The 27,741-nt window shown below is 43.9% G+C and overlaps 1 protein-coding gene across 1 annotated transcript in view; it reads left to right on the plus strand.

The window, feature by feature from the left end:
* The window catches only part of LOC138251794 (long-chain-fatty-acid--CoA ligase ACSBG2-like), a 244,117-nt gene that overhangs the window by 146,324 nt on the left and 70,052 nt on the right, over positions 1 to 27,741 (plus strand). Inside the window, exon 8 of the mRNA XM_069205679.1 lies at positions 4,574 to 4,755. Within this exon, the coding sequence (XP_069061780.1) occupies positions 4,574 to 4,755 (182 nt within the window). The remainder of the gene's footprint in view (positions 1 to 4,573; positions 4,756 to 27,741) is intronic.

Raw genomic sequence — 27,741 nt, forward strand, 5'->3', positions numbered from 1 at the left:
CGCTTTGGATTTCCGCACAGATTTTACAAAATCACATATTATGGATATGGATACAGGCCACAGCGTATGCAACACTCAACCTTATCTGTTGGCGCTAATTCCCTGAGTAGCATTGGCACCTTCTCTTACTTAGGGGTAACTTTTTCCACCTCCGGGTCTTGGGCCCCAAATATTTTTCAGCGTAGGATAAAGTTGTCTAGGGCAAATGGCGCCCTCTATGCTCTCCCGCCGCCAATAGATGGGGGTTTCTCCCCTCCCCTTATTACAGTCATATGTCACAATGTATCTCTATTGCAATGTACAGGGCTGAGGTGTGGGGTATTTTGCAATTGGAGGCTATTGAGCAGGAAGAGAACCAATTCGGAGGGAAACTGCTTTCAGCCCAAAGTGGGCCTTCACTATTTATTAGTCTGCATTAAATCCAGGTCACCGCTCATGTGGCTGTCAATTTGGAGAAATGATGAGGCTACCCTGTCGAGGGACATTTAACTGGTCCGCCTGTCATGTGATAGGGTCTTTGAATTCCTAGGTTAGCTTGTGTAAAATCTGAATATTCCAAAATTGGCTAGCAACGTGCCTTTTGACTGAGCCGGAAACATGTAATGACTTAAGTACAAGGTATGTTCGACAAGCACTTTATGACTGTGTGCGCTCATGGACATTTGGCATAGAGGCTGAGAAGCCCAGCATTATTAACTATCTTAGCTTGCTCACACTAAATTGTCCCACCAATTATCTGTGGCGTGCCCGTGGACGTTGGTTGCGCTCCTTATTAATCCGCTTTAGAGCTGATACAGTAAAATACCTGTTGTGCTTTCTGCTGGGTTTTACGAATAATCAAGATGATAGACCATGTCCTTGTGATGGCAAGTCCGAACAATCAATGATGCACTTTGCACTTTTATGTAAATTTTATGGAAGGTAAACAAACACTTTTTAATTCCGCTTTTGTAAAAGAAATGCTGTAATATTAGACATTGTAAACTAGCTTTTAATTTTCTATTACAGCTGGCAGATGATGAAGTTATTTTTCATACCTGGTCCTTTTTATGGTTGAGCGCACAAAGCACTCCGTCCATGTTGTTATCTCTGTACGGGCGTGTAACCACACCCATGTCATGCCCATCAGTTTGGTTGGTTCGTGGGCTTGCCTTTTACAATTTGCTTCATTTGATTTGTGAAAGGCATGCATACGTCATGCCTTTTCCGGTGTTTAGCCCTCCTCGAGCTCACCGACCAACTAATGAAAACATACGAGTCTCCATGTTTTCTGTATGGTTTCTGGACAACTTTTTCTTAGTCTTTACTTTGCAGGCAGCGCAATCTTGCTGGGCAGTAATCGAGAGCTTGGCATGACATCGACCCCGTTACATGGTTAATTGCACTTTTGCCGGTTACATGACTAATTGCACTTTTGCTGATACGTTTCCCTGCAAGCAGACTTCTCTTTCCTTTTGTGTGTCTCCTTCATGCTCATGGCAGCCGTCAGCTCGCTTATGTGAAACTGATTTACTTTTCAGTTTATGTGGCAAGAAAAGAAGTCCGGTTGGGAGTTTAAAACGGGAATAGCTCTAACTAGGGATGGTGAGCGATGGGGGTGTTCTCTGTTACTCGCACGTGTCTCAGAGTAAGCCCTGCTGGGCCTCTCTACCGCTCGACGAATAGGAGCAGTTTCCTAGTCCTTGCCAGCTGAACGCTCACAGTTCATACAAACATAAGATATACGACTTTGTGTCGCCTTAGAAACAGGGCAGTATCCAAAAACTGTATTTTAGCTTAAGTTTTTTTTTGTGCTGTTTTGGTTTAGTTTTCGAGATACTGGGTGGCTTAATTTAAAGATTATTTTGTCGTTATGTAGACAGTATTAGATATCGATTTTTCGTATGCGAATAAAATAATCCAGGACAGTGGTAGAAAGGCCATTTTTGAAATAACCCAAGAGGCACTGAATGAAATTGAGAGTCTGTGTGCCACGTAATCTATCTTTCTTATTCAGTTCATTTGGTGATTGTATGCTGTAGCATAAACTTGGCTCGACATGGTTTGAAAGCTCTGTGCAATGCTTAAAAGAAAACAAGCCAACCAGATGTACTGACTGTATACAGTATATTTAGGGAGTTAACGTACCAGAGATGTTGCACACATTTTAGGGAGATTATTGGCGGTAGCAGTAGGCCTGGTGTTTACATATACATGCCAGCGCCATAAAAACGGAATATTTTGTAATATTTCAAATTAACACGGAAACTGCGAATTGATTTACAACGTCACAACCGCTCACACAACGGCACTCTATTGCATTCTTCCTTCCTGAAGAAACATTTCCCGCCGCAAAGCATTCTATTATTCATTGGGCAGAAAACGAGTGTTGTTAAACAAATCCATCACTCCGGAGAGGGGAGGTCAGTGCATTACACAGCCAACCACCTGCTGCTGTTCGTTGACAGAACAGTCTACCCCTCTCCAAGCCTTTCAAACCTCCCAGGGAGGGAAACCATGTTTTCATTTCAGGCTTCTCTGCTTTATTTCTTAGAATTGCAGCGTTAAAAGTGAATAAAGAAATATGAATAGTATGCAGACAGAGGGGGTTATTACAACTTTGGAGGAGGTGTTAATCCATCCCAAAAGTGGGGGTAAAGTGACGGATATACCACCAGCCGTATTACGAGTCCATTATATCCTATGGAACTCGTAATACGTCTGGTGGTATATCCGTCACATTTGGGACGGATTAACACCTCCTCCAAAGTTGTAATAACCCCCAGAATTCTCAGAGTGAGGGCTCACTGGGATTTCCAGATGTGGGTGTGATTTTTGCAAACAGCTCCCTTCTGTGTCGCAGACATGCCTGTGTTTTGCTGAGGTCAGCTTAGGACCACTCCCCTGACCTCTTCAGCCATCTGCCCCACACAAGCTGTTCACAGAGCAGTGACCTTTGTATCGCTGGACTAGGTGCTGACCTCTCCAATGCAGAATTGCATTACACCATGAAATAGATTTCATTCTTAGATATTTCAGTTTGTTTGTTTTTCAGCTTGATCGCTGCAGTATCTTTGTTTCACATTGCCGGGACTGTGCAGTAAATCAAAACACTGCGTAACCATTGTGCGGTAAGGTGTGACGTGGTGTTTGACAACCCTGTCCCAGTCTGGGTAGTAGTTGTAGTGTCGGGAAGCCTCCGGCGGTTCCCGACACGTTAGCGCCGCATGCGCTGCATTAATGAAAACACCGACAGCCGTTTTGTGTTCAAAAACCGTGTGGTCGGCTGCGGCCCGGCTTCATGCTCTCGCGGTCCGTCGTGGTGCTGGAGGACCGCGGTGCGCTGCTGCAGTGTCCCCTCCGACCACGCCCTGTTTATTTTATAGCCCCGGACCGGAGGCCGCGGGGCAAACCAAAAGATGCAATCAAGGATGGGGGAACCCGCCTCCACATCGGGGGAACCCCCACTTGGGTAACCCCTTCTAACTGGGAGTGTCAGCTGATCGGTTACGTCACCGATCAGCGACACTACAGTAGTCTTTTTGTTATTTTGGTCAAGGCATGCAGTTCTTAGCGATACCTAATGTAGCAGATGGAAGCCCAACCTCTATACGCATTTCCTGGGTAATGACCCACTCAGTTTATTCATTTCCCTGTCTGGGCCCTTTTTAGGTCGAGCATAGCAGCACGCAAGCCACCGACGTGGGCTTTTAACCATGCCAACCTCACACCCATCACTACCACTTGTTCGTGGACTTTCCCTTCAAAACTCTTTTGATGACATTGGTAAATGCTTTATCTTTGTCCCTCCTTTGGGGGGCTGGGGAGTCGGGGGGGTTGTTACAGCCCTGACCATCGCCCCTGTTACATGGACAATTGCACTTTTGCCGATAAGTTTGACTGCGAGCAAACTCCTTTTTCTTTTTGTGTCTCTCCTTCGCGCTCATGCTCATGGCAGCCGTGGCGCTGTGAATCGGCTCGCTTATGTGAAACTGTTTTACTTAATTTTTTTTATTTATGTGGCAAGAAAAGTCCGGTTAGGAGTTTACAATGCTAATAGCTCTAATTCGAGCAAATGCGAGACCCATTGCATTGCAAATGCTAGTAAGATCTGCTGTGAGGGCCCGCAGTACTATGCTTTTATAATGCTTCTATGATGTTTCATTGCTCCCATACTGCTGTAACAATTTGTGCATTGTTTTATCATCTGTTTATATATTTTGGGATTTCAATTGTGAATGCCACTTTTATGGATACTTATTGCCTCCGAATAGAGCTTTTTAAAAAAAAAAAATTAGATAAATTTGCATAAGCGCTCCAACTTGTAAACCTGCAGGATATGTTTTTTAAAGAAGAAAGCTACTCTGTGGCCAGACTATCCCCTTAGCAAAAGCAGAAGTTAAGGCTTTTTTTGCGAGTGTGCCTTTTTTAATCCAAAATAGAGAAGTTAGATGAAATGAATTTTTTGTTGATTGTCCATCCGCAGAACGTTCAAGTTACAGTCCTAGAAAGACCTCCAGAACACAAAATATTTAATTCTGAACCAACTCAGTGGAGTTTCCTGCCAGCTCACCATATGTTTTCTTCCCTGCAGGGCTCACTTATTGATTTCCTGAAGGAGGTCCGGCCCACCTTCTTTTTCGGAGTGCCACGGATCTGGGAGAAGATCCAGGCTGCGGCTCAGGCCACGGAATCTAAGGAAACTTTTGTTCAGAGGTCCATCAGCACCTGGGCGAAGGGTCGTGGCTTTGTTGCCAATCTCAACCGTATGAATGGGTATATCACTTACTGCATTTCTTCTGGGGAGAATGGCGTGGGGATACGCATTAGAACATATTTACTCTACATGGAATACAAGAAGGTAAAGCAGCATAGTGGGCATTTTGAATTTGAGGATCACAGACCATGCATCTGAGACACAGAAAGAGGCAGCCTGAATGGTCTGTGCAGATTTGTTCCTGCCTGTGTTTGTAATTGATAGCATATTAAAACTAGACCTATTGACTTTATCAATGTTACTTCTCCCTTTTTTAACTAGACAGATACAAATCAAGGCAAGGTGTATTTCTTGGATAGTGGACTGTACCACATTCCTTGCCCCCCTCCCTTTCACCCTTGATGCCATCCCACTGGCTGCACTAATTTACTCTCTCACTCTTTTCACTCATGTCACTTCTAAGGGAATGACTTATAAACCTGTCTACATCTCTTTAGGTTTACCTGTCAGTTGCATCTTTTGATTTTCTTGTTGGCCGTGTAGGCGTGGATGCCTCTATGCTCTCTTAACTACAACATAATAGGATTGAGGTAACTTTGCCTCCAACCTGTTCTCTTATATCTCCTTTGGTTACATTTTTCAAAGCACACAGAACAATACATAGAATTCCACAGTCTGTCCATTGAAACTCACACAGCACATGTGTAAGACTGGGGAAACACTATGCTCACTACAATTGAGGGATATCAAGGCTGGGACGCTGTAAGACGCAACAGGGCAAGGAATGTCAAGAACCGAGAGAGTTCAAACAAGGTCCAGAGTACACAGGTAAGGTGATCTCCCGGTCAAGGTTGGTTCAGGGAAACGGTGTATTAAGGAACGGGTTGTGAAAGCCAAAGCTGAAGTTGTAATGGAACCAAATCTTGTAGATGTAATAAATACTGGAATTCAATCTGAACATGAGTTTCTCATGATGTGCACTTGATAAATTTTTTTCAAGTTGGAAAAACTATTTTCTGTAAACACTGAGGTGATATGATATCATGAAGCACTGCTCTTGGGTATGTTTTCACCCAGAGCACTCTAGTCCTCAAGGATTCTTGCATATTGAAGAATCAGTGCTCAGTGTGGAGGATATATTGCTGATAGCATGTAAAACGTTTGGGAGTATATTGCAGTTCAAGCCCTCTCTCCACTCTCAGGTGACGTTGTGGTGTATCATAGATTCCTGCCACCCTCCCTGTTAGGACTATTCATTGAAGTCAAAACATTTGAATATTTGTGCTTTGAGTTTCAGCTTAGTTATCCATGATACAGCCCTGGGAACCAAGCTACGTCAATGCAGATATTGTCTTTAAGGCCACGTATTTGCTGAAAGTCCGTTAGGAAGTCCTCATGCAGCACATTACAACCTCCTTTGTACCCTCACGGGTGAGTAGTGCGCTTTACAAATTCTTGATTGATTGATTGATCGAGTTGTCCTAATTGGAGGCCTTAGGAAGCAGAATATACCCTGAAATATGTTGTGGCTAAAGAGACAGACTACCCAGTTAATACTTTGAAAATATATTTTCATTGGCATTAAGGGCCCAATTCACAAAGCAAAAAATACATGTGTAGATTTACTCACTAGAATATTTACTAGTAAATCGAGTTGCAAATTTGTGTGATTCACCATTTTACTGTGCGGAGCCCCCTACTACAGGATTTACTGATGGAAAGTTGCTATTAGTAACTTTTCACACATAAGTTGAGATCTCCACCAACGAGGCAGGGATCTCCCTATGGGAAAGTTTAGGGAAATACATTGTTTATTAGTCTTTAAAACAAAAAATACAAGTATTTTAATATAAATATACACGTAAAATAATTAAAATGTTTATTAATAGCCTAGAAATGATAAGAAACAAAAGAAAAGGTTACAGTAAAGTAACTTATCTTATTAAATAAGTATTAAATAATTAAAATACATGTATTTATTTTATAAATATTTCCTAAAGAATAATTTTTTTAAAATCCCTCAATCACATTTTTATTTTTTTTATTTTTTGATTGGCATCACATTTTGTTAAAAGTCATGTATTGAATTCCTTTAAATCATTTTAATGTCTTAACAAAAGTTTAAAAGTCTCATTTAATTTTTTTTTTTTATTTAAATTATTGCATATATTGGTTACCATTAAACAAAATAGACATATTTGCTACTGATTTGTTATGTTATGTTGACTTGTATAGTGCTCTAATCATTCGAGAGGGTATCCAGGTGCTTGGGCAAGGTGTGTAGGTGTGTGGCCCTGGGATGCTTATACGAAGAGGCAGCTGTGGGCTTCTTGAGGAGGTTTTTGAATTCTGCAAGTTTTCTTTCATCTAAGAGTGTGGTGGACATGATGTAGGTGTTGTTGATGATGTGGGTGAGGGTGGTGCTCATTGCTGATGTTCCCAGGTTGTGGATGTAGTGGGGGCATGGATGGTCCACATGATTGAGCTGTGTCATTTCTGGTGAGGGTTGTCCATTGAATCAGGGTGCTGTCATGGTTGGTGGTAGGTAGGTTAGCGATGAGTTCTCTGGGGGTGGGTCGGTGTGCGATGTTGCTATAGATGTTTGCAATTTAGCTGTGGAAGAAGTTGGATAGATTGTGGCAGTGTTGTTGGGAGGCAGCAATGTTGTGACAGTGGATGAGGGTGAGGTGAAACCCTTGATGACCTAGAAGGTCTCTTTGCAGCTGTTGGAGCTTCCTTCAGTGCGGTCCAGTAGTGCTTTTATCTTGGTGTCGCTAATTTGCTTGGACCTTTTTGGCTTTATTAATTTGAGAAGTTTAGTTTGGTGAGAGTGGTGGGTTTACTGTTTTGTGAGTGGATGTTTTCCTCTCCCAAAACCTCTCTGCATCCTGCCCTAAACCCCCCCCCCCCTGGTTTAGGAGTAGCCATTTTCTAGTCACTTCCCCTGGTCCCTTCCCCATTTACAACTAAAATATTGCCTTACGTAAGCAGAGATCTCTCTACGCAAGGCTGAGTTCTTCACACTAAAAAGACACGAGTGGCAGAAGCAGAGATCTCTGCACTCAGGTTTGTAATTTGCATTTTGCAGTATGTGAGTATTACTATTGTAGTACTGCATAATGCATTTAAGGAAAATAAGGCCCTTTGTCTTCAAGTAAACTGTGAACAAGGAATAGTTCTAATCGGTGCATGTTTGTATTAGTTGGTGCCTCTACTGAAGTGAACTCAGTTTGAGTGGTGAACATGCCGTACAAATAGGGAGTTGAATTCTGAGAGCACCATCCGCTTTGACCTAAATACACACTGTTTCCCTCTTTTGGTGTCTCTTCTTCAAGAATGGAGATGTGGTTTGAAATTTACAAGATTGTGTCTCAGCTAGACATTGTTGGGTGGGCTACTTAGAAGACAGGAGCTACTGGGGTCAACTACGGTGGTTGAGGTCATTTTCCACTGGTGTCCGCAGGTCCATACTACTATGGCCCTGTGTACTGGGCCAAGTACAACTCTGTGTCTTGACCCTAAGGGTAGTGACAGCAACCCCATGGCTTTTAAGGGAGGTAATGTGGGGGTCAAGAGCTCAGTACTCAACTACAGTGCTTAAACTGTAAAACAATAAGTGCTGGAGCCCAAACATTTTGCTCAGAAGCTGCGGCCAGGGCTGCAGAAGGGTGTGGTGCAGAGTTCTAAGGCTGCTTAGTCTTAATCCCTCTCATGCATCTTTATTTCCAGACCAGGCACTCCCTGCCCCTTAAACCCACACCTCCACATTCTTTTCATTCCTGCTTTCTCCTTTTGTCACTCTTATTCCGTCTTTGTCTTCCGTCTTTTGTGTTTTTCTTTCTCTCGTTGAGGGTCAAAGTCTGATGAGGAAAAATTAGTGCTGGTGCCCAGAAATAAGTGTTGATGGGCACCACCGGCAACCAGTGGCACAAATTAAGCACTACTCAACAGTCAACCAGCAGACATAGGGGCACATTTATGGAAAGTGGCGCTGCACCCAGTGCAGCGCCACTTTCCCTGTGCCCCTTAGCACCCCCCTACCGCCACCATGTGTGCGCCGTATTTAAAATATAGCACACCATGGTGCAGGGTAGGGGGCAATAGCATCATTCAATGTGACGCTAATGATGTACTCTGCAGGAGTAATGCCAAAATGTTAGTGCTACTCCTGCAGACTAAATAGGGGCCCATTCTAAATAATGGAAGCCCCCTCTTAACGCCTGCTCTGAACAGGCATTAAAAGTGCCGTAAAAAATGGCACAAGGAAATCTCATAGATTTCCTTGAACTATTTTTTCGGGCCACCCAAAAGGAGGAATGCTCTTTTGCATACATTATACCTGGTGCAGGCATAATGTAGCGCATAGGGTTGCAAAGTGGTGCAATGCATCTGTAAATATGACGCATAGTAACTTAATGCCTATCACATTGCTTTCTCTTTGGTAGGAAACAACTACTTTAATTGCACAACAAAACAAAATGCTTCTCTAATTTCTGATTAACACATTCTATCTGCTGTGCAAAGTCTCTGCTGTTCTTGCCAGGTTTGCGTGTGTTGCTTCCCTAGCGCAACTCAAAACTAAGTTAACAGACTTGAGTAGATGGAACCTTTGGAATCGTCCAGTAAACTTACACACAGTCTACACTGTACTCGCTAATGTTGCAGTACTGAGTAATTCAGTAGCATAAATAATGGGGATAGAATGGTCAAGATTTGCAAAATTGCACAGGCTTGTAAACCTATGTGATGTATTTTTTAGGAACAATGATGCTGTGTGGCCAAACTGTCTCCTTGGCAATGGCAGATGTTGAGACTTTTTGCCAAATTGTTTTATTGATCCAAAAAAGGGAACCTGGGGTCTGATTTAGAGTTTGGTGGATGTGAATGGGTAACCAAAAACCCGTCTGTTTACCTGTCCACCACCATGGAGGTCCCTCTGTTGGATCTAGAGTATTGCGGTCTGGCTGACGACACTCTGTCCAACATCTGCCGCCTCTGCTACGTTTTCATTGCTCCATCCATGTTGGTGTACCAAATCTGACAGAGGGAGCAACTTGAGGCCACTATTGTCTGCTGCATCTAGAGTGTAATTTATGTTGATGGAAAATTGCAGTTCACCAGCCACACCTATGTTGAGTGAAAAGGAGCCTGAATAGCCAAACCTCACCGACAACAACCACAAAACCTACTCTACTAATATGTCACTGCTATTTGAAAACCCCGGGACTCTATCTAGCTGTGTTGAAGGAACAACAGCACAATCCTCAACAAAATAGAAGGTAAGTACATCTTTTAACACGTTTTAATACATGTGTGTTAACTACCAATGGCACTAAATCTACCTTCATTTATATCAACCCATATCTAGCAGCAGTTTACCCTGTCTCCCTGTACGGCCACATACCTCACACTGCATATCTTTATTAAATACTCACCTCTATTGCTAACCCCCACGCACCCTCCACATCTCAAGTCAGTAAGTAAATGCACATTTTTTATAAAACTACATAGTCAGACACACATTATGGTAACTGCTTGTAAAAGATTATAACTAAGCTGTTTTACTTTTTTTGCAAAAGAAAAATATACTAATAATCTTCCTAAATTGATGTGTTTTGAAAAAATCACAATAATATTCTGAGCCTACCCATGATCCCACTTTACTCACTAATCACACACACCACCATCAAATGATTCAGTCATGTACCACAAGTACATATTTCCAGATCCCAAATATGTTACATCTTTATATCTGGCACAAATTATCAAGGGCAGATACACACTGACCTTCCAGACATGGCACACATATACTTAGCCTACACTGACGGATACATAATATATGATATGGACTATATGTGAACCCAAACATCTGATAGTATGCATACATTCTATCACAAAACTAATAAAGTGAATTGTAGTCACCCACACTCCCACTCTGAATGCCACACACAGTAATCCCTCACAACAACACTGCTACTTCCTTTTACATGTGTAGGAATGGGACGAAACTACATCTCCCACAATGAATTATGTAGGAAATGACAAGACCTGGAAATGGAAGTTAATGCTTAACATGAGCACCATATTGGAATATGCAGTAATTTATGGCAAACATTATAACATTCTTTAAAAATAAATACTTCTACAAGTAAACAACATATATAAAAGGGTCAACTCTAACATGTATACTAAAATAAAATACATAGGGGCAATACCAATATTCTTCCAGTATTACAGTATTTTAAAGAATAATTGTTGAGAAAGTCCAGAGTTGGGGGAAGCAAGAATAGTGGCCCATGACAGTCTGAGTTTTAGGCCTCAGGTGTTCCTCTTGCCTCCACCTGGGGGTAGTAGTGTTCTCCTCCTGGAGCAGATGGATGTCCTGGAACATGTTTTGGGGAATGGGGTTGGGTTTTCAGGATATTTTTAGCTGGGACAAGGCCAGGGGTGTCTGGGGAGGAATGACCTCAGGAATGGCGAGGCTTTGGGGCATGGGAAGGTTTTGGAGTATAGGGGAATTTTGGGAAAAGTGGCATAGTGGAGGAATTGGGTCAATAGGAAAATTGGGGTGAAAGCACCGGTGACAGAAGAGGCACTGGCAGAACCAGGGACTCTCTGTGAGGCAGGCAGGGCACGGTGCATGTCACCCAAGTTATTGGTGTCTGACCCCGTGAACGCATGCCACAATGCATCCACTACACAGAGAGGTTCCTATGAAACCTCCATTGACTGCTCTGACACCAGTGTTGGAGGGATGGGGACAGGGGGAGGAGTTCTCAGTCCAGTTGCCTTCTGGGTGCTGGCTTTGTACAGGAGAGACAGGAGGAAAGGTGGTGCTGGTGGTGGCGGCCACAGCAACAGATGTTTTGGCCTGTGTTCATTCAGCCCCTACCATGACAGGCTGATCCAAGTCAGAGGCCTGGCCTCATATTCTGATGTAGTAGTGGCTTCCTGGCCAGTTCAAACAGTTTCATTGCCACCAGGTCCCTCTGAGTTAGTGGCTCCACCTTCTGACTCTCACTGGTTCTTCTGCTGGTCTCCTGAAGTGTGGTCAGCATCTTGCTCTCTGGCTTGGGGGAAGCTGAAAGCAGACATAGACACACATCGAGGTCAATAGCACAACAGCAAAAGGTACACACATCAAAGAGTGCACAATGTGATATCATAATGGGACTAATTTTGATTTCTTTTGCAGACGGTTGCTCCATCACAAATGCCATGACTGTTCTGTCTGGCTTGTTGCAAGCACAACATATCATCCAGCAATTGTACTAAGGCAGATGGGATATCTGTCACTTTTGATTCAGAATACCTACCCGCAAAGCCTAAAAGCTAGCACAATATTTGCTAATGAACTAATTTCAAGTAAAGCTTAAATCCCCCAAGCAGACACTCATCCATGATGGATACATCAGTCATCCGCTCTGTTTCCTCTGCCATCAAAAAGACGTGCAAAGAGTATGCTTGACAACATGGCAGACCAATAGTACATTAGTGACATAATCATCCTCATCTATGATGGTGCTTCCATCATATACAACTAGAATGCTCCCATTAAAAACATAAGGTATACACCATCCCCAGTGTAATCTATGTGAACCTTGACAAAATGGTCAAAAAATGATAGAAATACATTTAAAAAATGCAATATGTGTAGACCATCCAGAGACTAGTTAAGCATTTATAAACAAATAACAATTCATTACATTAAAATATATGTTAATTAACCAAAAATATTTTATTTATGTATTATGTCAGTTTGGTGAGTGTTGATGCATGGTACTAATTTCAATACATGTTTATATATTTAAAAAAATAATTCAAAGTATATAACTAACATTATATAACGTGTTCACATTCTTGACATAATGTATGTCAAAATGTATATAATTTGACATATCTGATTATATTTTTGTTTATGTCTGTATTTAGACATGGGCCTAATTATAGGATGTTTGACATATGTCCTTCAAACGTGTGAACCTGCAACATTGACACGTTGCACTCATATGTTATACATATGTCCATCAACCACCCCTGGCAAGACGTCAACGTAATGAACTTATGTAAAAACCACATCAGGATCTAGAATCAATGCAGGAAAGGCACTTCATTAAGCAGTACTGGACGTCCTACAACACCTTTGAGCCTTCAGACTAACTAATTCAACCAGAACTTTTGTGTGACATCACAATTCAGACTGCCATCCTACCTATTGTGAATATTATGGTAGTGTGACATTGATGTGCTGCTGTCTCCTTCTAATGTACAGTTAGCAACTCCACTGGAATGGCAAAGCCTTCTTTTTCAGCTGTACTCAGTTCCTGGATGTCATGCTCAGATGTATGGATGACTGCATCCAGCTTCCAATGGGTAATGCTGTCCTAACCAATATCAAGGCAGCGTTCTGTAGCTTGGGAGGTATACCACATGGGCTTGGTGCCATAGATGGAACCCATGTTGCATTTGTTCCCACTAATGACCGGGAGCCAATGTACTGCAATGGGTGTGCAGTGGTTTGCATAGCACAGCTATGTATCACCAGCGTGTGTGCAAGATTTCCAGATTCCACTTGTGACTCTCTAGTATTACTCAACAGTTGCATACACCAACAGATGGCAGACAGTGCACTAAGGAGGGCCTGGCTTGTTGGTAAGTTTCAAACATTGTATTGATGTTCATTTTTGTGGAAAAAGTGTGCTCTTTCAAACATAATTTCACTTATGTTTGCTCTTTTGGTTATCTATTTCAGGGGGTTCAACTTATCTAAGCTGTCCCTGGCTTTTTACATCTCTAGGAACCCAACAACACAGGGGATGTCTGCTTCAATGATGACTATTAGTGCCCAAGGGATCTCATTGAGAAGGATTTTGGGCTCCTGAAGGTACGTTGTAGGTGCCTGGACAAAAGCAGAGGAGTCCTCTACTCTTCTGGCACAGTCTACAAGATTGTAGTGTTCTGTTGTATGCACTACAACATTGCCCTGCAGACAAACCTTTCTTTCATCCTTGATGAGGATTACCAGTGGGAAGCCCAGGGTGATGCTGGTGATATGTGTCAGCAACTTGAGTGTGATGAGGATGAAGACAATGACCTCAGAAGTGAACACATTAAAAACATCTTTTCATGAAGGTAAGTGACTGGAAAGAAAATGTCATTTGCGTATGTTCCCTATGGGCATATCTTCTTTTAGAATTTAATCCTCAAATTTCAGATTCTGTTATTCTTTATATTCAAAGTATTTTTAAATTCTAAATGTGTTTTGAATGTTCACTAGTATGTTTGCAACATCTTACATATAATGGTGACCATGCTGTTTAGGATTTTGTGTTTTACAGCTGTTGTTGCTTGCTTCTTACAAATTGTATTAAATATACTAACGACTTGCATTGTGCTTGCATCACACGGTCATCACAAGCCACTGCTAGCCCTTAACTGTTATTTACTAAGCCACGCAGAGCCACTTTGCGTGGCTTTGTGTTGTTTAGTTAATACAGAGTATTGCCTTACTTTGTGTCAGGGAGGCTCTCCATGGGTGGATTATGGGCTAATTCATTGTTACCCTGCAAGACACTATTCAGTGTGTGATTGACATAGCAGTGTTGCTTTTGGGCTACTAACGATCCATAAAGGGATCAGGGGCCCCGTGGAAACTGCACCAACCTCATTTTGTTTTTTACATTACTACACACACCATACTCAGAAGAATGAAATGCTATTACATTCAAGGTATTTATTACTACAGCAATAATCTGTTTCTCAGTACATCTAAAGCAACCACACCAGTATTATAAAAACATCCAGGAGACAGGTTTCAAGTATCGAGAATTATAATGAACATTCACAGTATTGCTAAAACATCATTAAATGTTATCTAAAACCTAACTCCCTATTTCCTATGTCTATATGCTCTACCTGGAGAGCATGGAAGGCAAAGAAACTTGCATTCTAGAGTTTCTTTGGGAGAGGAGACGCCCTGAATTCCAAAGGGCTGTGGTTATCGGTGGAGGCGGGAAAACTGCTTCCCAGAAAGGTTAAACACCCACTGCGGCAACAGTAAGTCTTCCTCTGGGGCTGGGCTCCATCTCCTGCAGGCTGCAGGTGAGATGTGTCATCTGCGAAGTGTGAAGTGCACTGGCAGTAGATGAGATCCTCTCTGTCAGAATCTCAGGTGATAACCCGCGCAAAGGACGTCTCTAACAAAAGGTCAAATTACAGTCCTTATATCCTAAATCCCAGTAGAGACTGGAATGTGCATGCTAGCTTATGGACACCGGAGTATAATCTTATGACGTTGGTTTGATAGATATATAAAGGACAAAGACATTAATTCAGAGTGCACGACTTTGATCAAATATCTATATCATTTGACATATATCCTTAATTTAATGAGGAATGAACATTTGATCCAGATGAATGTCAGCTTGTAGTTTGTATCAGTCACGGATCAAAGAGCTGGACGATGTCATGTTTCTTAGGAAAGATAAGGTCTCTTGAAAATAGTGCTACTATACAGACATGACAATGATTTTGCAAAAACAGGGAAGGTGGTGATGTCCAGGGTCTAAGATGCAGCCTGGGCCTAGCTAAGATTGAGACAGACCTTAGGGACTTTACAGCACTGCCTTACATTATAAAAGTTATTTTTTGTCATTATGCCTCATAAAATGTTTTATATTTCAGTTTGTACATCTAAATGTCGTATCATCTCAGATGGTTTTATGTAGACAAGTGTTTGTACACATTGTTGGTGTATTCCTCTGCCTTGCTGGACTATAGATGTATAACACTTTTATATTAAAATGATATTAAAACGAAGATTTGGCAAACTACTATAGATGTAGTTTATTTCCTGAGCTTACATTAATTCTCATTTTGTATTTTTATGAAATGTGTATTGGGTGTGTAGGCTCAAGAAGTAGCAAATAAGTTAAACTGAAAACTATGTATATATGTATGGTTTAATAACAAAACAATGTGAATTGTAAATGATTTTATGAGAAAGCTTGTTTCAGTAATTTTTAGTTATGATGTTATTGATTCATATTGTGAAGAAACCTTCAATTTCAGGTACTGTGTAAATAAGTTAACTTGTAGGCAATGTTCTGACACCATCCTGCACCACCTCAGAATGTAAAGTTTGGACCTTCTGGTGGTGCTTCAGGCGATCATTGTGGGCCCTCTGGATATGATTCTGGGCTCTCATAACATCATTCCGGGCCCATAGAAGTTCAATATTTCGACCCAGAGGGTCACTCCGTTCCAGGGGACACCAAGAGGCCCTGGCAACAGGTTGTGTGTCTCATACACCCCCCAACCTCATGCCCTGGGAGGAGAAGGTGCTGTCCATACTATCAACTGCATTGTGGGAGCTCCAACAGGAGTGGAGACTAGTAAGTACAAATACTACCTCTCTCACCATAACTAATTTACCCTCTCTCCACTCTCATCCCTAATACTGTCCAGTCCCCATTATGGACAACAGTGCCCCACAAGCCCTTTGAGGCCCGAACCTGCATCAACTGTGGCTACCCCAGTCCTGGCTCCTATGTTAACTACAACCCTAACTTCTGCTGTGATGCCAGGACACACTAAACCAGTGGCCACTCACTCAAGGTTATACTGCATTTGCAAAGGGCTAGGCAAGGAACTGGGAGGTTCAATGTGGGCTTACCAGGGCCAACGCCATGAGTAGAGACCTGATCAGTGCAGCTGCATGGCAGAAGTGACTTCAAAGGGGTCATTATCAACAGGGAGAGGCTTTTAGCCAACCAGTAAAGAGATAGACTGCAGATCTGGATACTGTCCCGAATTTTGCATTGCATAAGAATTTGGCCCTGAAGAAGCAGTTTATTATCGCAAAACATGCCTTGGCTGCGATTACACTGGTGGACAGTTAACATAGCGATGATGGTGATTTTAAATAGACAGAGAAGTAACAACACCGTACTGTTGAGTGAGCAACACTGAGATATTTTATTTTGCCAAGACCAGAAGTGATGAAATGTAAGATGTGTGTGTAGCCAATACATTTTCTCTTGTAAAAAAAAATTCTCTTGAATAAATATTGTTTGATATTCACATTGGCTCCCCAAGACTGCATACAGACTGATGTTAAAGTTGTGAGTCAGTAGGGTTACTGTCTATGTGCCTGGTTTAGATATTGGTGAATAGGTTACTGCATCACAATGGTGACATATCCCGTCTGCTGAAATCTAAGTCTCATAGGAAATAATGGGATTTATATTTCGGCAGATGGGGTATCCCTCACCGTTGTGACGGAGAAACCCATCCGCAGAAATCTAAATCAGGCCCTTATTGGTGCTAGCGAGACCAGGGTCAGGTGCTCCCATATATTAACCAAAAGCTCATATAGCTCTATTTAAAAATAACTGTGTTAAATTTCACCTACAGCATTAAGTAGCAAAGCCTGCCTTGCGGGTTTCTGAGGAGGAGCGCACAGCATTCCTGTGAACAGACAGCTGAGGCCATTCCTTATTAGAGCTCTGCCTTGGGAGCAGGATATCTGCACGAGGTAAAGGACGCCTTCAGCACAGCTTCGGACGTCAGCTCTGGGGGGCTGGGCAATCTGGCGTGACATACGGTGATAGCTTTTGGCGCAAAGACCACTCTTAATCAGTGGTCAAATTAGGGGGTTTTATGCCTAATTATGCCTGATTTTGTGTTACATTTACAGAACATATTTTGGAGGCACTAAACCTACTGTCAGACTAAACTAACCTGGCGCAAAATGTATCAGCTGATTCCAATGTTGACAGACTTTTCTGGGAAATCTTATTTTTTGTTTAAAAGTGTTTTTTACTGCTACCCGTGCCTGTTTACTGTAGACTCTCTGTGTTTCAGGCAGCTTGGCCTTTTAAAGAGGTGTTTTTTAGCCGTGACTGTGTGAAATTTCCCTCCTAGTTTGTGGCACAAGACTGCCTAAAGCCCCCCCTTTTCTAAGTAAAAAAGGCTACATACATCTTGCAGAGTGTGTTTAGGAGACTGCTTAATCTGTTTCTGTGATTTAAATTGTGTTTACAAACTGTCTACAGCCCCTGTTTTTGCCTTAAAAAAGCCACATTTCAGAGTGCGCGACAAGCAGTATTTCAGTGTGTTTTTTTACAATCCCTCCCTTACCTGGAAAGTAGACTCTGCTAGTTTGGAAGTGTGGATTCAGCCTGTCTGTATCCATGGAGATTCTGCATAGTGCAGCAGCTGCCGCCTCCCTTCCCACAGGGACTGGGCTTCAGTTAACTTTACCATTATATAGGTTTCTATTGGTTGTTGCATATGGTGTTGTGATAGGTTGTTGGGGGCTCTTCTCTCTATTGGCTTAGGGATTAGAGTTGGGCTTGTGATTGGCATTAGGTCTGAGATTCTGATTGGTTCCTGGTTTTTAGGGCTGGGCTTGTGATTGGTAGTACGGATGAGATTCTGATTGGTTCTTGGTTTTGAGGGCTGGGCTTGTGATTGGTGGTAGGGCTGAGATTCTGATCGGTTCCTGGTTTTTAGGGTTGGGCTTGTGATTGGTTGTAGGGCTGAGATTCTGATTGGTTCCTAGTTCTTAGGGCAGGGCTTGTGTTTGGCAGTAGGGCTAAGATTATGATGCATTCCTGGTTTTAGGGTTGGGGTTGTGATTGGTTGTCAGGATTAGGGATATGATTGGTGATTAGGGCTGAGTCTCCAATTGGTTGTGAGATTTAGGGCTACAAATCTGATTGGTTACGGTTAGGACTAGGTTTCTATTGGCCAGTAGGGCTTTTTAAGCCTAGGGCTCAGGACGTCTCAGCCCGGGCATCGAGGCGAAGGGCGGAGAGGACAAGGGCAGTTGCTGGAGAGGACAAGGGCAGTTGCCTGTTTGGGCCTGTTCGGCACTGGTAGGGCCTAGGGCCAGAAATGTGCCCAATTTCCCATTTACCAAAAAGGACTTTACACCCTACACATACATCAACATGCAAACCCATTATCTGCAAAGACATCCAACTCCTGCATCACAAACTGATTGCATACAAACTGCAATGTCCCATCATCGAACACGATACCCCATTTACAACACATATACACATATCCACCACAACTACTACAGTAAAACACCTTCATTTTCAAGGCAAACGCTACTCTGTCCACTCCCACTAACACAACCTGCCATCACCCACACAACACAAAGCCACACTATACATTACTTTCAGCCTTCCAGATACACACTCCCTGTTCATACAAACCAACAACACTATCCTCTATTTGCTCCACACAGACCACCTTTCATCATGACAATTCCTAAACCCAGCCTTCCAACACACCATCTACAAACGCCCTTCCCCTCTCTTCACCAATTACGCTCAACTATACATTCCTCACACTCCACTACACCACACATATTATCTCTTCCAGTCATCACAACTAACACAAACTGCCCTGACACACATCTATCCCCTCTTACACACCTCATACATTCATCTCCAAAACACATCAACACCCCCTGTAATACTCTAATTCCACTCACCAGCACCAACTCACATACAAATCAGTCACCGAAAACAACTACATCAATATCCCCTCTCACTATTCCACAAAAACAATACAGACGACACACATGAACACATCAAATCAACACAAACTTTCGTTATACTTATCGTCACACCCACTCTCACCCTCATGACTACACAAAGAATACAAATCCCTTCCAATCCTTACCCCTACATTCTCACTCTTCACAAACATCTACCCCAAGCTCCCCAAACCAGCAACTTTCATTCACCCGTCTCCCCTCCATTGCACAATTTAGAGCCTTACATCATGATCCACATGCTCCTCCACCACCCCTAACTCATACTCCATCCACACTAAACAGACGCAAACAAAATAAACAACATGCGACTCTTAACAACTTCGCATCCCCTTGTCCATTACATGATAAGGCTACCCTACAAAAAACAGTACACTCTTCATGTCTCTCTCAGCCACCAAGTCCACCACCAACACACACAGACCCCACAAAATGCCTCCTAAACCTGCTGGAAGAGGAACACTATATTGAAAAACAAGACTATTGTGACCCTCACACAGTTATCACAACTAACAACAGACCTGCTACAAGCTCAAACTATACTGCTTACACTTCTCCTAAGCAAAACAACACCGCCACTAACACAATTTTTCTAAACTGCCAGCTCATAAATGCTCGGTCACTCTAAAAAAACAAGCACCACATCTACGACCAGCTCACGGACACACAACCTGACTTACTATTCATAACAGAATCATGGTTGGGAGATGGCAATGCCCCAGTGTTGCATAAAGCCCTTCCTCCGGACTATCAAACCATCACACAAAACCGTATAGTCAAGAGAGGAGGTGGACTAGCTATTATATTCAAACAGGCAATAAATCTCAGTACAACAGACAACATTTCTGGTGGCCCTCCTCACCAGATGCCACCCTACTCCAACTTCCTCCTGTAACTTTCTCCTCCTTTACAGACCTCCACCTAACAACTCCACATTCCCAGACACTTTTCTACATACAGTCTGTAGGAGGCTGGATTGGCTTGTAGTGAGTACCAAGGGGTACTTGCACCTTGCACCAGGCCCAGTTATCCCTTATTAGTGTATAGGGTGTCTAGCAGCATAGGCTGATAGATAATGGTAGCTTAGCAGAGCAGCTTAGGCTGAACTAGGAGACGAGTGAAGGTCCTACAGTACCACTTAGTGTCATATGCACAATATCATAAGAAAACACAATACACAGATATACTAAAAATAAAGGTACTTTATTTTTATGACAATATGCCAAAGTATCTCAGAGTATACCCTCAGTATGAGGATAGCAAATATACACAAGATATATGTACACAATACCAAAATATGCAGTAATAGTATTAGAAAACAGTGCAAACAATGTATAGTTACAATAGGATGCAATGGGGACACATAGGGATAGGGGCAACACAAACCATATACTCCAAAAGTGGAATGCGAACCACGAATGGACCCCAAACCTATGTGACCCTGTAGAGGGTCGCTGGGACTATTAGAAAATAGTAAGGGTTAGAAAAATAGCCCACCCCAAGACCCTGAAAAGTGGGTGCAAAGTGCACTAAAGTTCCCCAAAGGACATAGAAGTCGTGATAGAGGAATTCTACAGGAAAGACACAAACCAACATTGCACCAACAATGGATTTCCAGTCGAGGGTACCTGTGGAACAAGGGGACCAAGTCCAAAAGTCACAAGCAAGTCGGAGATGGGCAGATGCCCAGGAAATGCCAGCTGTGGGTGCAAAGAAGCTGCTACTGGACAGTAGAAGCTGAGGTTTCTGCAGGAACGACAAGGGCTAGAGACTTCTCCTTTGGAAGACGGCTCCCTCAGGCTGAGGAGAGTCGTGCAGAAGTGTTTTCCCGCCGAAAGACCACCAACAAGCCTTGCTAGCTGCAAATAATGCGGTACGGGTTTTTGGATGCTGCTGTGGCCCAGGAGGGATCAGGATGTCGGCAATTGTGTCTGGGGACAGAGGGGGCGTCGAGCAAGACAAGGAGCCCTCTCAGCAGCAGGCAGCACCCACAGAAGTGCCAGAAATAGGCACTACGAGGATGCGTGAAACGGTGCTCACCCGAAGTCGCACAAAGGAGTCCCACGGCGCCGGAGGACGACTTAGGAAGTCGTGCAATGCAGGTTAGAGTGCCGTGGACCCAGGCTGGACTGTGCACAAAGGATTTCCGCCGGAAGTGCACGGAGGCCAGAGTAGCTGCAAAAGTCGCGGTTCCCAGCAATGCAGTCTGGCGTGGGGAGGCAAGGACTTACCTCCACCAAACTTGGACTGAAGAGTCACTGGACTGTGGGAGTCACTTGGACAGAGTTGCTGGATTCAAGGGACCTCGCTCGTCGTGCTGAGAGGAGACCCAGGGGACCGGTGATGCAGTTCTTTAGAGCCTGCGGTTGCAGGGGGACGATTCCGTCGACCCACGGGAGATTTCTTCGGAGCTTCTAGTGCACAGAGGAGGCAGACTACCCCCACAGCATGCACCACCAGGAAAACAGTCGAGAAGGCGGCAGGATCAGCGTTACAGAGTTGCAGTAGTCATCTTTGCTACTTTGTTGCAGTTTTGCAGGCTTCCAGCGCGGTCAGCAGTCGATTCCTTGGCAGAAGGTGAAGAGAGAGATGCAGAGGAACTTGGATGAGCTCTTGCATTCGTTATCTAAGGAATCCCCAGAGACAGAGACCCTAAATAGCCAGAAAAGAGGGTTTGGCTACCTAGGAGAGAGGATAGGCTAGCAACACCTGAAGGAACCTATCAGAAGGAGTCTCTGACGTCACCTGGTGGCACTGGCCACTCAGAGCAGTCCAGTGTGCCAGCAGCACCTCTGTTTCCAAGATGGCAGAGGTCTGGAGCACACTGGAGGAGCTCTGGACACCTCCCAGGGGAGGTGCAGGTCAGGGGAGTGGTCACTCCCCTTTCCTTTGTCCAGTTTCGCGCCAGAGCAGGGCTAAGGGGTCCCTGAACCGGTGTAGACTGGCTTATGCAGAAATGGGCACCATGTGTGCCCATGAAAGCATTTCCAGAGGCTGGGGGAGGCTACTCCTCCCCTGCCTTCACACCATTTTCCAAAGGGAGAGGGTGTAACACCCTCTCTCAGAGGAAGTCCTTTGTTCTGCCATCCTGGGCCAAGCTGCCGCCTTCTCGACTGTTTTCCTGGTGGTGCATGCTGTGGGGGTAGTCTGCCTCCTCTCTGCACTAGAAGCTCCGAAGAAATCTCCCGTGGGTCGACGGAATCTTCCCCCTGCAACCGCAGGCACCAAAAAGCTGCATTACCGGTCCCTTGGGTCTCCTCTCAGCACGACGAGCGAGGTCCCTCGAATCCAGTAACTCTGTCCAAGTGACTCCCACAGTCCAGTGACTCTTCAGTCTAAGTTTAGTGGAGGTAAGTCCTTGCCTCACCTTGCTAGACTGCATTGCTGGGAACCGTGACTTTTGCAGCTACTCCGGCCCCTGTGCACTTCCGGCGGAAATCCTTTGTGCACAGCCAAGCCTGGGTCCACGACACTCTAGCCTGCATTGCACGACGTTCTAAGTTGGTCTCCGGCGACGTGGGACTCCTTTGTGTAACTTCGGGTGAGCACCGTTTCACGCATCCTCGTAGTGCCTGCTTCTGGCACTTCTCCGGGTGCTACCTGCTGCTAAGAGGGCTCCTTGTCTTGCTTGACGTCCCCTCTACCTCCTGGTCCAATTTGCGACCTCCTGGTCCCTCCTGGGCCACAGCAGCGTCCGAAAACGCTAAACGCACGATTTGCAGCTAGCAAGGCTTGTTGGCGTTGTTTCGGCGGGAAAACACTTCTGCACGACTCTCCACGGCGAGCGGGATCCGTCCACCAAAGGGGAAGTCTCTAGCCCTTTTCGTTCCTGCAGAAACCTCAGCTTCTTCTGTCCAGTAGAAGCTTCTTTGCATCCACAGCTGGCATTTCCTGGGCATATGCCCATCTCCGACTTGCTTGTGACTTTTGGACTTGGTCCCCTTGTTCCACAGGTACCCTAGATTGGAAATCCACAGTTGTTGCATTGTTGGTTTGTGTCTTTCCTGCATTATTCCTCTATCACGACTTCTTTGTCTTTGGGGGAACTTTAGTGCACTTTGCACTCACTTTTCAGGGTCTTGGGGAGGGTTAATTTTCTAACTCTCACTATTTTCTAATAGTCCCAGCGACCCTCTACAAGGTCACATAGGTTTGGGGCCCATTCGTGGTTCGCATTCCACTTTTGGAGTATATGGTTTGTGTTGCCCCTATCCCTATGTGTCCCCATTGCATCCTATTGTAACTATACATTGTTTGCACTGTTTTCTAAGACTATACTGCATATTTTTGGTATTGTGTACATATATCTTGTGTATATTTCCTATCCTCTCACTGAGGGTACACTCTAAGATACTTTGGCATATTGTCATAAAAATAAAGTACCTTTATTTTTAGTATAACTGTGTATTGTGTTTTCTTATGATATTGTGCAAGTGACACTTGTGGTACTGTAGTAGCTTCACACGTCTCCTAGTACAGCCTAAGCTGCTCTGCTAAGCTACCATTATCTATCAGCCTAAGCTGCTAGACACCCTATACACTAATAAGGGATAACTGGGCCTGGTGCAAGGTGCAAGTACCCCTTGGTACTCACTACAAGCCAGTCCAGCCTCCTACATTGGTTGTGCAGCGGTGGGATAAGTGCTTTGAGACTACTTACCACTCTTGCCATTGTACTTTTCATAAGAGAAAAATATACAAAACAAGTTCAGTGTGTGTACACATAACTAAAACGTTTTGCATTTCCTCTTTTCACTCTTTTCTAAAGTGCTGAAAAGTACTACTAAACTTTCAAAAAGTTCTTAAAAGTTTAAAAAGTTTTTTTCTGTCTTTCCAAAAAGTTCTGAAAACATTTTTCTCTTTTTCTACCACTTTAACTCTCTCTAAAAATGTCTGGCACAGGCCAAAATGTTGACCTGTCTAAGATTGCATATGATCACCTTAGCTGGAAAGGAGCAAGGAGTCTCTGCATAGAGAGAGGTTTGAGTGTAGGGAAGAATCCTTCCTTGGAACTGTTACTTAACATGCTTAGAGAACATGATAAGGCTAAAAGTGCCCCATCTGTTGAAAAAGTAGCTAATGGTTCTCAATCTGATCCAGGGACTCCCCCAGGAAAAGGTTCAGGAAAGAAACTTCATAGCCTGCCCATTACAAGACAGTCTAGCATAGTTTTTACTGAGGTGGAGTCACATCATACAGATGATGTGCTCTCACATTACACTGTCAGCCAAGCTGTTAGGGTGCCCTCTGTAAGGGACAGGTCTTCTTCTGTTCATTCCCATCACACCTCTGTATCTAGAAATGTCCCTCCCACCAACCCTGATGACAGATTGTTAGAGAGGGAACTCAATAAGTTGAGGGTGGATCAAACCAGACTGAAGCTTAAAAAGCAACAGCTGGATTTGGATAGACAGTCTTTGGAAATAGAGAAGGAAAGACAGAAGTTGGGTTTAGAAACCCATGGTGGCAGCAGCAGTATTCCCCATAGTCATCCTGTAAAAGAGCATGATTCCAGGAATCTGCATAAGATAGTTCCCCCTTATAAGGAGGGGGATGACATTAACAAGTGGTTTGCTGCACTTGAGAGGGCCTGTGTTGTACAGGATGTCCCTCAAAGGCAGTGGGCTGCTATCCTATGGCTATCATGTAGTGGAAAAGGTAGGGATAGGCTCCTTACTGTGAAAGAAAGTGATGCCAATAATTTTACAGTTCTTAAGAATGCACTCCAGGATGGTTATGGCTTAACCACTGAACAATACAGGATAAAGTTCAGAGAAACCAAAAAGGAGTCTTCACAAGACTGGGTTGATTTCATTGACCATTCAGTGAAGGCCTTGGAGGGGTGGTTACATGGCAGTAAAGTTACTGATTATGACAGCCTGTATAACTTGATCCTGAGAGAGCATATTCTTAATAATTGTGTGTCTGATTTGTTGCACCAGTACTTGGTGGACTCTGATCTGACCTCTCCCCAAGAATTGGGAAAGAAGGCAGACAAATGGGTCAGAACAAGGGTGAACAGAAAAGTTCATACAGGTGGTGACAAAGAGAACAACAAGAAGAAAGATGGTGAAAAATCTCAAGATAAGCATGGGGACAAGGGTAAAACCAAAGATCCCACTTCAAATCTTAAACACCCTTCAGGGGGAGGGGATAAAACAAATTCTTCCTCTTCTTCTCAACCTACACAATTTAAAAAGCCTTGGTGCTTTGTGTGTAAAAATAGAGGCCATAGGCCAGGGGATAAGTCCTGTCCAGGTAAACCCCCTGAGCCTACCACCACTAATACATCAAGCTCTAGTGCCCCTAGCAGTAGTGGTACTAGTGGTGGGACTGCTGGCAACAGTCAAGTTAAGGGTGTAGTTGGGTTCACTTATGGGTCCATAGTAGAAACTGGGGTAGTCAGTCCCAAGACAGTTTCTGTCACACCTGGTGGCATTGGCCTTGCCACACTGGCTGCTTGTCCCCTTACAATGGATAAGTACAGGCAGACAGTTTCAATAAATGGTGTTGAGGCCTTGGCCTACAGGGACACAGGTGCCAGTATCACTTTGGTGACTGAAAACCTAGTGCATCCTGATCAACACATCATTGGACAACAGTATAAGATTATTGATGTCCATAACTCCACTAAGTTTCTTCCCTTAGCTATAATTCAGTTTAGTTGGGGTGGAGTTACTGGCCCTAAGCAGGTGGTAGTATCACCTAGCTTACCTGTAGATTGTCTCTTAGGTAATGACCTAGAGGCCTCAGGTTGGGCTGATGTAGAGTTTTATGCCCATGCAGCCATGCTGGGCATCCCAGAGGAATTGTTCCCTCTCATTTCCACTGAAATGAAAAAGCTAAGGAGAGAAGGCCTGAAAACTCAGGATCCCTCTCCATCAACAGGTAAAAAGGGTATCACAGTATCCCCTAACCACCCTACCATTCAGGATACCATTCCTGTGGTGGGAGAAACCTCTCCTGGGGTGGCACCTGTTCCAAGGGAAACATCAGCTGGCAAAGCTGTACTCCCTGAGGTAGAAGTACCTCTCTGTGGGATAACTAATATTGGTGAGAGAAAGAGCACCATTTTAGTTAACATGGAGCATCTCTCCAACCCTCCCAGAGAAACTTTAGTGCAGAAACCCTGCACTACCTCACAACACTTAGGACAGCATCCCTGCCCTAGTGTGGAGCTCATAGGACAGCATCCCTGCCCTGCTCCAACTCACGAGAAACAGCATCCCTGTTCTCTCTTCCAGCCATATGGACAAAGTTTTTGCCCAGCTATGGCTTTACTGAGACAGCATCCCTGTCTGGCATTTCCATCACTACAAATAGGTTCAGTGGACAATTCCCACTGCTCTAAACTAAAACTTACTGATAGAAACTCTGAAAATATATCTTCACATTGTTGCTTAGCTAAAAAACTTCAAACAGGGTGGTTTACATCCCCACAGGGAAGTAACCATATAGTGTATGATAAAGGGAGTAACCAGTCTATTGCAGAGCTACTCTCTACTTATCACCACTTAGACAATAAAGTCTCAACTGGCCAAGGTTAGCCTTATTGTTCTTCGTTTGGGGGGGGTTGTGTGAGAAAGTAGCCTCTTTCTAGCCTTGTTACCCCCACTTTTGGTCTGTTTGTGAGTGTATGTCAGGGTGTTTTCACTGTCTCACTGGGATCCTGCTAGCCAGGGCCCAGTGCTCATAGTGAAAACCCTATGTTTTCAGTATGTTTGTTATGTGTCACTGGGACCCTGCTAGTCAGGACCCCAGTGCTCATAAGTTTGTGGCCTTTATGTATGTGTTCCCTGTGTGGTGCCTAACTGTCTCACTGAGGCTCTGCTAACCAGAACCTCAGTGATTATGCTCTCTCATTTCTTACAAATTGTCACTAACAGGCTAGTGACCAATTTTACCAATTTACATTGGCTTACTGGAACACCCTTATAATTCCCTAGTATATGGTACTAAGGTACCCAGGGTATTGGGGTTCCAGGAGATCCCTATGGGCTGCAGCATTTCTTTTGCCACCCATAGGGAGCTCTGACAATTCTTACACAGGCCTGCCACTGCAGCCTGAGTGAAATAACGTCCACGTTATTTCACAGCCATTTTACACTGCACTTAAGTAACCTATACGTCACCTATATGTCTAACCTTTACCTGGTAAAGGTTAGGTGGAAAGTTACTTAGTGTGAGGGCACCCTGGCACTAGCCAAGGTGCCCCCACATTGTTCAGGGCCAATTCCCTGAACTTTGTGAGTGCGGGGACACCATTACACGCGTGCACTACATATAGGTCACTACCTATATGTAGCTTCACAATGGTAACTCTGAATATGGCCATGTAACATGTCTAAGATCATGGAATTGCCCCCTCTATGCCATCCTGGCATTGTTGGCACAATTCCATGATCCCAGTGGCCTGTAGCACAGACCCTGCTACTGCCAAACTGCCTTTCCTGGGGTTTCACTGCAGCTGCTGCTG

Source organism: Pleurodeles waltl, chromosome 1_2, assembly GCF_031143425.1.
Source record: "Pleurodeles waltl isolate 20211129_DDA chromosome 1_2, aPleWal1.hap1.20221129, whole genome shotgun sequence".
Lineage (NCBI taxonomy): Eukaryota > Metazoa > Chordata > Amphibia > Caudata > Salamandridae > Pleurodeles > Pleurodeles waltl.